This window comes from Mugil cephalus, chromosome 2, assembly GCF_022458985.1.
Source record: "Mugil cephalus isolate CIBA_MC_2020 chromosome 2, CIBA_Mcephalus_1.1, whole genome shotgun sequence".
Taxonomy (NCBI): domain Eukaryota; kingdom Metazoa; phylum Chordata; class Actinopteri; order Mugiliformes; family Mugilidae; genus Mugil; species Mugil cephalus.
Window position 1 is genome coordinate 24,546,124 of NC_061771.1, and position 11,024 is coordinate 24,557,147.

The 11,024-nt window shown below is 45.5% G+C and overlaps 1 protein-coding gene across 1 annotated transcript; it reads left to right on the forward strand.

Annotated features, from left to right (window-relative positions):
* Nucleotides 1–5,105: 5,105 nt before the first annotated feature.
* On the forward strand, nucleotides 5,106–9,670 carry LOC125004779 (neuronal pentraxin-1-like). The gene is made up of 5 exons (XM_047579674.1): nucleotides 5,106–5,632; nucleotides 5,973–6,180; nucleotides 6,837–7,078; nucleotides 7,439–7,618; nucleotides 8,282–9,670. Exons 1-5 carry the CDS (start codon nucleotides 5,213–5,215, stop codon nucleotides 8,501–8,503), a joined length of 1,272 nt encoding a protein of 423 aa, XP_047435630.1. The 5' UTR covers nucleotides 5,106–5,212; the 3' UTR covers nucleotides 8,504–9,670.
* The last annotated feature ends 1,354 nt before the right edge of the window (nucleotides 9,671–11,024 follow it).

Below are 11,024 nucleotides of genomic sequence, written 5' to 3' on the forward strand. Positions count from 1 at the left end.
CGGATATTTGAAGCAGGAAAGTGACTGAACTATGCAAACAGCTTTTTTAATATAAATTTACTGTTTTTGTTTTGAGGTAATGCCTTCAGTCAAAACTGAAATGTCTTTGGATCTGAAGCAGCATCACTACTGTTGATATTGTGCTTTGAACCTTTTTAATCTTTGTGTTTTCCTCTTTTGTGACCATGTAACTGGTTTCTCCTCGTGCACTCCTCCCTCAGTAGCCTTTGCGTACCAATCAGGCATAGCAACATGACCTAACGTTATCCTAATGTTATGTAGGTCTCCCTTGTGCCCTCACAACAGTTGTGACTCATCAGAGAATGGACATAGGTCTTCTGAGGATGTCCTGTGGTGTGTGGTAATAGATCGTTTTTAGTGGGGGGTCTTTGGGTCCTGTAGGATGAGGGGAGGGGCCACTGTGGATCATCCCACAGATGCTTTGGGATCTAGTGAATGGGGAAGTCAGGTCAACACCTCGTGCTTTTTGAGTTGTTCCAAAAACCGCTTTTGTCACCAGATGGTCAATGTAATTTACTTCCCCTATCAGTGGTCATAATGTTATGCCTGATCAGTGTGCATACATACATATATATGTGTGTATGTATGTATGTATATATATATATACACTGCACATCAGCAGCTCACAGCAAACTTGAAGGCACTAAAAGGGTCATAAGAACCGCAGAGAATCGCCAAGTTTCCTAGTCTCAAAGACGTGTACATGTCGTGACGCCTGCAGAAGGCATCCAGCGTTTTTAAAGGATTCAGCATTCAAACCGTTTTCACCCCAGAGCATCAGCAACGCTGAACTCTCCATCACTTCGTAGACATCGACCTGTGCTATGTTGTTTATTTAACCTGTGCAACTCACAAGTTACTCTTGATGCTTTTATCGTGTGTGTGTGTGTGAGAGAGCTGTGTGGGTATGTTTGCATGCCAGACCTGTCTCTGTTTGATTTTAGATTTTCTTTCTTTCTTGCTTTCTTTCGTGATTAAGCACCGTTTCAGGCCGACCACCTGAATATCGTGTGCACCGCGTAATGAACAGTCCCCCTCTTTCAACGTCTGTAACGTCCACTTTCTGACCCGCTTTGGACCGAGACACCAGCACCGCGGGGCCAGTGGAGGGAGGTGCAGAGTGACGTGACACACATACACACACACACACACACACACAGAATCAACCGAGTCGGTCCTCTTCTGGACACCAGTTTGGCCCCAGACCTGTCGATGCGAAGGCCTAACGTAGAAAATGTTGTTTCTGGAGCGAGTCCAGTGAGGGCAAAACAAGCAGTTTGATGAACAGCGCTGTCGCGGCAAAAGCGTTAATGTGCAGGCTTTGGAGAATTATGATGAGATTATCTTAGCGCCCGGCGGAATGCGGAATGCCACTGGTATTCGTTTATGTCACTTTGGGTTTTAATGAGATTGGGAATAAGTTGGTGCACGGCTCTGTGCCGCGGCTGGACGTCGATAAAACAAAAGCCAGAGAAGCTATGAGGAATTGATCATGGAGTTTAAGTGTTAAAGCCAGATCATTTGGTCCTATCGCTCATCTACTTGCAGCCACGCCAAGGCAAATACGAATGGCCTGACGAGCAGCTGTTTATCCTCTTTATTTGTGCACGACTCAAAAGTACTGCTCATAAGACCGGGAGAGTCTTCAGCTGATTTCTGCTCCACTCCATTCCTCCACTCTTGCCATCCCCTGTGGGAATACATGCATGGCAGCAGACCGCTCCACAGAGCGCGCATCCCATTGGACAATGTCCTCCTGACTCCCCCCTGCACCTCCCTCTCTGTGGGATAGTTGAAATGGAGACATCATTGCAGCAGCAGCAGCAGCAGCAGAGCTACCTTACAGCACGTCTTAATTCGCTGCCTTCAGAAGTGGAAAAGTGAAGTGTGCACAGAGGGAAAAGTAAAGCTTGCTTTGTGGAGGCGAGGAGTGAAAGTTAATAGATTTAGCGACTGAAAATACACTGTCTTTGAGCGGTGAAATGAGACTGAAGGAAGAAGAAAGCGGGGAAAGCTGTACTGAAAAAAAGGTTCGGAGGGGAAGACAAACCGTGGCACTGGCATGCAGCCTCTGGCCTCACTGCTTCCTTTCTTTCCTTGTTGTTTTGTTTGTGCTGCACTGTCAGTTTTATAGTCCCCCCCCCAAACACAGACACACACACACACACACACACACACCACCCGTGCTACTGCAGATGCTGGATAAATAAGCAAGCAGTTTACTGCCAGTCTGTGAAATGGTTCTTATCTGTCTCTGCCATTAGAGAGTGGGTTCTATTATAAAGCTTTGCATTATTCAGTGAGCCTGAGAGACTGATCATTTTGGATTTCAGCCCCCACACACCCCCACCCCCCACCCCACAGCCCCTGGAGTCCAGCTCGACCTGCTGGCTGAGGCATTCACGACCTTGTGCTGGAAGCAAGGAGGAACGGCTCAAAGCTGTCCATGTTGCTAGCCAAACATTTAAAAAGAGGAAAAAAAAAAAAGGCTGTAAAAATACAAAGCCCTGCCAACATACCTTGCTTTTGGAAGGACGGAAAAAGAATAAAGCATGCCTGCAAACCTGCCGCGGTCTCCATTTACATTTAAAGGGGAGCTCGGTGAAAACTGACTGGCATATTGTTAATGTAATCTTTCCAAGTGCTGCAGCAGACTAGTAGCAGGCACATGGTGAGAATGAGAGGAAACACGCCTCAACATATGGTGCTGCAGCACTTTTTTTATGTGTCGGGAAGGAGATGAATATTTAACAGATAATACAATGTGTTGCAAGCTCTCCTTTCTTACTGTAACCTCACTGGCTGCATCATTCAAATTAGGCTCGTCCATTTACTTCCAACCATTTCCTTTCTGCTGGATGATGAAGATTCTGAATGAAGCATTACTTGTTGACCAAAACATGAGCACTAATGGGACACACTGCTTGCTCTTTAATGGGCATGTGCTGACATAAGGAGGATTTGTTACACGACTGTCTTGCGATCCGGCAATTAGACGCTGCCATTAACCATTTGTTACATCCGCCGTTTCTCCGCCTTCCGCGTGGCACCTTGCTGATTACAGCTCGTCGGATCGATAATTAAACAAATTAAAGCGGACTGCCGGGTCAATTTTCATCTCCCGTCAGGCTGCGGCTGCAGCGACGTGTCTGGAAGAGGCTCTCGAAACGCAGCAGAACGAAATGAAAGCCGTGTTTTATAAAAAAATAAATAAATAAATAATTGGAGCGCGGATTGGTTTGGGCGTTTGATGGCACGGTTTTACGCAGCGCTCCGGTGCGCACTGATGAGGGGGAACGTCGTTTGTCTCGGAGCAGGAAGTCCGCGGCGGACTTTTATGTAAAGACTGTTTTCTGCGACACCCGGTGCGGTGGCTGATGGCTGTGGATGTAGCCCACTGTTACTGTCAGAGGCGGAGAAAGACAATGCGCTGGGCGTTCACAGCTGAAAGCTTATGCGCAACTTTTATTCGTATGGAGAATTGTACACAGTGAAGGTGGTCACTATGTAATTAGTGGAAAAACGACATATTTTAACTTTTGAAGATCATTTTAAATTACTTTAACAAAACTGAATATAGTTTGATCTCTATAGCGTCAGTGTCAATACGTTTTATAGTTCGCATTTTAGAGGTTTTCACACCTGTTCTCATACACATTTGGCTAAAAGTGAACGTTTTTGTGGCGATGCAGGGGCTTGAAGAAGTTAAACTATTTCATAAAATATATACAAATGTGTTTCTTCGCATCATTATGTCGATGAAGGGGAAATGTCGATGCTGGGTGGACAGTTTTACAGATGATTACATGTTCCTCACCCTGAACACATCACTGGTTATTTGTTATCCCCGTATGGTCTGTGCGCCAAACTCGTCCATCACTGCGCGTCTTATTTATTAATGCGGGAGCCGCGGGGATAGTTACGTAACAGTCTGTTTAATTATTTTTTAAAATACTTTCCTTTTAGCGCCTCTGCTCTTGTAGTGGTGGGGTTGAACATGACCGCTATCAGAGCATCACGCGAGCCCAAAAGCCTCACTCCCAGGATGCTGCTGGCTAAAACTAATACTACTGATAACACTCCTCCATCGTGTTTTGGAAAACAGCCTGTTGCGCTGTAGCCTCGCTCACGGGCGCGCACTGGCGACCCTCTAACCTCAACCACGTTTGCGCCGCGAGGATGTTGGGTGCTTTGAGGTGTGCGAAAAAAGAAAAAAAGAAAAAAAACGACAGAGATAGAGGGAGATAGGGAGATGGAGGGAGGGTGGGGATGTGGTGGGGACTCTGTTGGAGTGATTCCTCTGATGGATGGGATGGGGAGCGACTGTCATTTAAGGTGGACTGATTAGTTCGCCATGTGCATTTCATCACTGATGCGCGTACGTGGCGCGTAAAGCGCAGTGGTGGCACATATGATACTGGACGATATAATATAGAGCGAGTGGGCTGAACTCAATTGAACTGAGACACTCAATCCCTGCACTGAATTCAAGCTTATTATTATTATTATTCATTATTATTTTACCTGTTATTTTGCGCATTTTGCAAACTATTTTACTGAAATATATAGTTGAACGTCCCTCACTTGCCTTTTTCTAATTATTTATTTGCAAAAATCATGTTGCAAATGACTGATATTGAAATGTATTTAATTTTATATGTGTCCGTTTTGTTCACATTAATGTACTGGAGACAGTTTTCTGAATTCATAATCAAATTACCACGATGCGACAAAGCTAGGGACTGGCTTTAACTTTTATTTCACACTATGTCACACAATCATGTCACTTCACGTCTCACACGAAACTAAAAGCTTGTCCACTTCTCTCACCGTTGATCGAGTCAAACGGCGGTTTTATCGAAATGGGTTTTATGATGGTGATAACTGCCTCAGTTCTGTCTAATTCTTCCTCCTCCTCATTTTCCTTTTAACTACTGTACACGCGCTCGCTGCTACTGTAATAATGGCCCGTGGGAAACTGTGAGTACGACCTTAAATAAGGGGCTGGACCCTGTAGCAGAACTCGCTGCCTCCCCTCAATGATGCAGTGAATCTGCGCTGCGTGATGTCCGCTATATAAACCGCACACGGCGGCCAGAGCCTCACAGCTTCAGTGGACAGCTCCGTGGTGCTGAAAAGACAGAGACTCCACTCGCACACTCAGACACAGTTGAGATACACGACCGGAACCATGGGAGGTTTCTCGTGGAAACTTTTTCTACTTTCTTGCCTGGTTGTTGTGGAGACCTCCGCGCAAAACTTCGGACAGACGCAGTTCATTTGCACGTCGGTGCCCAAGGATATGGACCTGTGCACCGCCACGATGCAGAACAGCGGGCCCGCAGAAGACCTGAAGACCACGATCATACAGCTGAGGGAGACCGTGCTGCAGCAGAAGGAGACCATTGTGAATCAGAAGGAGACAATCAGGGAACTAACGTCCAAGTTGAGCCGCTGCGAGAGCCAGAGTCTCCCTGCGGCGGCGGGGCCCGGCGGGAGGCGGCCGGGGTCCAAGAACACCATGGGGGATGTATCTCGGGGCACCACGGACACTCTGGCTCAGCTGGGACAGACTTTACAGACGCTCAAACAGAGACTGGAAAACCTAGAGGTAGGCAAACCGAAGGGGGTACGGCGCAGAACAGGTCAAAAAAAAAAAAAGTTAATTAACCTGACTGGGGAATTACACCGAGGGATAGCTCTGTCATGCTGTATTGTTCTGGCTCTGATTGGTGTTGTTTTCTTTTATCGTTTGCCTGACAGCCGGAGAGGAGTAAAAGTTAATCTGTTTTCTGAGTAATGTGCCGCAGAGCAAAATACAAAACGAAAAAAAAAGCAGGCAGTTAAATAACACGGTCAGACTATAAACACATGTCCTATAGGGAGTTTAAGAGAGAACGCCTTCCTGCCCCTCTTTTAACTCCCCGTTTGCCTCCTTCTGTCCGATGCAGCAATACAGCCGAGGGAATAACACGGTGCAAGCGAACAGCCTGAAGGATCTGCTGCAAAACAAAATAGACGACATGGAGAAGCAGGTTCTGTCCCGGGTCAACACGTTGGAGGAGGGCAAACCGGGGTCGAGGAACGACACCGAGCAGCGGAACAGAGTGGAATCCACCCTCACCTCCCTGCACCACCGGATCACAGACTTGGAGAAAGGTGCGTTTGGATTTCGGGGGGGGGGGCACGGGACTTCAAGCTGGAACGCACCGCGGTGCTCAGCAGCCAGTGCGGATTTTTTTTGTTTAAAAACAAAAAAGAAAACACATCAGGTGTAATTTAATAAGCTCAGAAGCCCTGAAAGAAATCTTACAGCGCTCATATGAAACCGATCACAATGCCGCAGCCATCACGCTGCGCACAGATATGAGGAGGGAGGAGATTGGGGGGAGCTGCATTGCTTTGCATATCTCAGGACCTGTTAGCACTTTTGCTTCGCTGAGATTTTACACGGCTAGAACTTGACAATTTAATAAGAGCCTATATGCAATGGGGAATTTGTTTTTCTTTTTTCTCATTTATTTTTGCAAGAGGTCAGAAGTGCGGAAACATGTTTCAGTGTGCATGGATATGGTGTATGTGAGGGGGAGAGGGAGGGGAGGAGATAGAAAGACGAAATCAGAAAATAATCATAAAAAAAGAAAAGATTAATTCTGTTAATTCTCATGTTTTTCTTCCTATCTGATGACCTCTGCTCATCAAACTCACGGATCAGTTTTCCTCACTTTATTCTCTCCCTCTTTCTCTCTATACGTACATATGAATGAAAGACAATGGCTGCTCCTCTTTTACTGACATCCACATTTCACCCACAGGCAAAGACACCAGACCAGCGGATAAGTTCCAGCTCACCTTCCCCCTGAGAACCAACTACATGTACGCCAAAGCCAAGAGGAGCCTCCCTGAGATGTACTCCTTCAGCGTGTGTCTGTGGATCAAGTCCAACGCCTCGCCCGGAGTGGGGACGCCTTTCTCCTACGCAGTCCCCGGTCAGGCCAACGAGCTGGTGCTGATCGAGTGGGGGAACAACCCAATGGAGATCCTCATCAACGACAAGGTAGAGCTGTCACAGACTGAAATCGCACATCACACTTTGGCTTTTAACAAGACTTTGCAGCATACTGTGCAGTGGGAACAGCAGGAGGAGAAAGATAAAAATACTTTGAATAAGTCAGAGTCTGTATCAGACCTGAAAATAGAACAATTAAGAAGTGATAACGTGAACAACAGAAACATCTTTTTATAGAAGGAGGGAGATGTGATGGGGGAAGTGACTCAGCAAGGAGGAGGGAAGGTGTAGATTATTATTTTAGTTCATATACTTTTTTTTTTAGCCTGGGAGTTACTGTGAAACTAAAGTGTGAACAAGGGTTTGTTAACAGACAAAGGTGTAACTCACGAGATGCCTCTGCTTCAGGTCGCGAAGCTGCCGTTCCTCATCAACGACGGAAAGTGGCATCACCTCTGCATCACATGGACCACCCGGGACGGGATGTGGGAGGCCTTCCAGGACGGAGTGATGCGGGGCAGCGGGGAAAACCTGGCTCCGTACCACCCCATCAAACCGGACGGTGTGCTGGTCCTGGGACAAGAGCAGGTGGATATTCATTTCTAACTCATGTCGTGCACATATGTGGAGATCAGGGGGTGGGTACTGGCAAAGACTTCACGATACGATACGTATCACGATACTTGAGACACGACATGATACATCATTGCGATATTATGATTTCGCGATATATTGTAATATTCTACATAACTGATCGAGAAATTTTAAATGCGGCAAGTTACCAGTATCTATGCACATCACATAATAATGATAATTCATTGGCCAAAAAGTCAAAAAACAATATTAGTCCAAATGATCCATTTCCAATTTACTACACTTGTAGTTGAGATACGATTGGGCAAAAACATGACTTTTTCTTCTTCTGTTAAAATCAATATTCAAAATTGATATGTTATCGGAGGAAAAAATATCGCGATATATTGCCATATCGATATTTTTTCCCCACCCCTGGTGGAAATAGTCCTCAAACAGTTACAGGCTTAATTTGGGATAATGATTAAAGGTGGACAGCAGAAAGACATGTCTACCATGTTAACACAACACTGTTTCATAAAATCCTACCACAAACGTCGAAGATACGACATGAAAACACGTTCTCCTAACTAGGCCTCAGCACCAAGCTTTGTGCAATCATATTCAAAAGAGTTTACTGTTCAAATGCAGTGACGGTTGACGCTTCTCGTTCCACAGGACACGCTGGGGGGAGGCTTCGATGCCACACAAGCCTTCGTCGGCGAGCTGGCAAACCTGAACATGTGGAACAGGAAACTTTCTATCGGCGAGATCTACAACTTGGCGACCTGCAACAGCAAAGCACCGGCCGGCAACGTCTTCTCCTGGACAGAGAGCAACATTGAAATATTTGGCGGGGCGACCAAATGGACCTTCGAGCCTTGCCGTTCACTCAACTGAACTGCACCTGCCCCCCCCACCCCCACCCCGTTCCAGAAAGGCCTCTCTGTATTTCTGAGCTTTTTGTCGTTCTCGTCTTCATTTTGACGTTCGTTAGAGACTTTCTGAGTTGTTGGTAAGCTTAAATCTGGGATTTCTATCATTCTTAGGTATTCATGCGCAAAAACAACACTTTTCACCTTGAGGAAAAAAAAAAAAGAATCATCTTGGAAAACCTCAGTGAGAAAGTATCGCTATCTGTTCTCCTCTTTTATTTCTTGGATGTTATGTTGAAAGCACACCTAAGCTTTGGCTTTTTTTTTTCTTTCCGTCTTGGACTGGCAGCTGGCAATCTGCGCCTTATGTTTGGACAATTCACAATCCAAGTGAGGAATTACATAACCACTCCAACTCCTCCCCCCGCATCCCTTCCTTCCTTCCTTCCTTCTTTCTGGAGAGTGGGAGATTACGCTGTCCATACAATTCTTGTCAGTGTTTGGCACTGTGAAGTGTTGTCTGATGCGGTACAGCTCCCTTCGAGCCCCCCGCCCCACCCCACTCCAGCCCACCTCCACCTGCCTCCCCAACCTCCTTCCCTCCCCAGCGCCTCCACTTTGCCCCGCCCCCTCCGGAACTTGCACTGTGACTGGACGTTAGGAGAGGAGAGCACGCTGAAGGACACTGCAAAGTCAGACTGTGGTACAAGTCAAATTGTAATCATCGTTCGCTTCAAGTGTTTCTGTAAGAATGTCGTTAACTTGCCAACATTGCTACAAAGCCTGGGTGCCTTGGGCTGGTACAAATATTCAGCACATTCGGTATGTTTTTTCTTTTCTCTTTTTTTTTTCAGTTTCTGTTTTTTTTTTCAGTTGCAAATTCAATGTTTACTGGTTTTCTTTTCCTTCTGACCTGGGTTGGGTTTCTTGTTTCTCTGGTAAATGTACTTTAATTACAGTTTGTTATCTGACATGACGTGTTTTTGGCAGGTGTTTGTACTACTCTGTATTAGGAATGTTACGGTATCTGTATAGTAACAGCATGAATGACAGAGTGCTGTGAAAGCATTGTTGAAATCTGCTTTACTATCTTCTCTGGGTCTGGGTTTTCTACTGTATTGTTATATGCTCCAAGCATGGCAAAACTGAGAGATGAAGAATTTAATTTTTGTAATAAAATTGTGATACTTAATGTCACAGTGCAGTCCTGGCTTTGTGTGCATGGAAAAGAGAGCGGCGGTGAAGAGGTGGAGCCGTGGGGGGGTTAATTGCTAGATAAGTGAAAACGTCCAGAGGCGGCAAAGGTCACCAAGCAGACGGGGCTTGAGAAGAGAAAAACTGTGCTGCTGCCTGCCTGTGTGTTTGTGTGCGGTGACTCTTCTCTGCATAAAATCACCCACTTGCTGCTTTTTTCTTCCTTTCTTTTTTTTTTGTTTTTTTTGTTGTTGTCGCTGCTGCTGCTGCTGCTGTGCGGTGCCTGCATTAAAAACAGCGGGATGTGAAAGAGCCTCGTCACAGCCTGAACTAAAGCCTTCGTTGTCGCCTTACTCAGACCATCTGTTGCTGTAGCACCAAGCATTCATTTACTATTCAAATTAGACTCTTAATCTGCAACTCGAGCATCAAATGGGGAGAACAAAGCATTCAAATAAAATGGTTTGTTCTCCTACTGTTCAACCACAATCACCTTATAGTCATAAATATTGTTATCTTTTTTTTGCATGAGTCATTATTATTATTTATTTATTTGTTTATTTTACTACTACCTCCTCAAATCTCTACTAGCCACATTGCCATCGTCAGCTTGTAGATAAATTGACTGAGCTTGGATCACTTACTTACTATGCAGATCTTGAAGTGAACTTTCTTCAGAGTTTATTTTTTCTTACAAACTAACACTTCAACTGCCAACATGGCTTAATTATAAAGACCTTAAAACCATTAAGTGCTACTGACACTTCAGTTGCTTTCCCTACTCTTCAGCGTCGCCCATGAAGTGGATGTTCTTTAGCTCCTGCAAGGACTGCATCACCTTCAAGTGGCTCAGGCTCAAAGGCTGTTATTTCACTAAATGCCAGAGGACGTCTCGAAAGTTTGCACAGTTTGCATTTTCGGAATTTCGGAGTTTGGCCGCAGTGCACTCATTCATTCTTCTACGATGATAAAACTAAAACTTTCAGCCCATGAAGCACGCATTAAATCACATGAGTGCTTGTATTTACATATTTGTGGACTTGCCTGAGTATCTGTGGAGACTTTCCCGTCAAAGTCACAAACCGCACACAATTAACGATGCGTGATCCTTCACCCAGCAGTTAATGTTTGTGCCAACGTAGCAGGCGGAAGTAACGACGCCATCATGCAGGAAACGCGGTGTGGAATTCTGGGAATGAGTTTCAAAATCACACCTGCAATTACCACTTACGGCCATAGGTGTCGCCATAAAGAACAAAACTGAGATCTTCAGGACCCCTCCACTGTGAACGAACACTTCAACTTCTTCATTTAAACATCAGCTGATCTTTCAGCAACTTTGAGCATCTAGT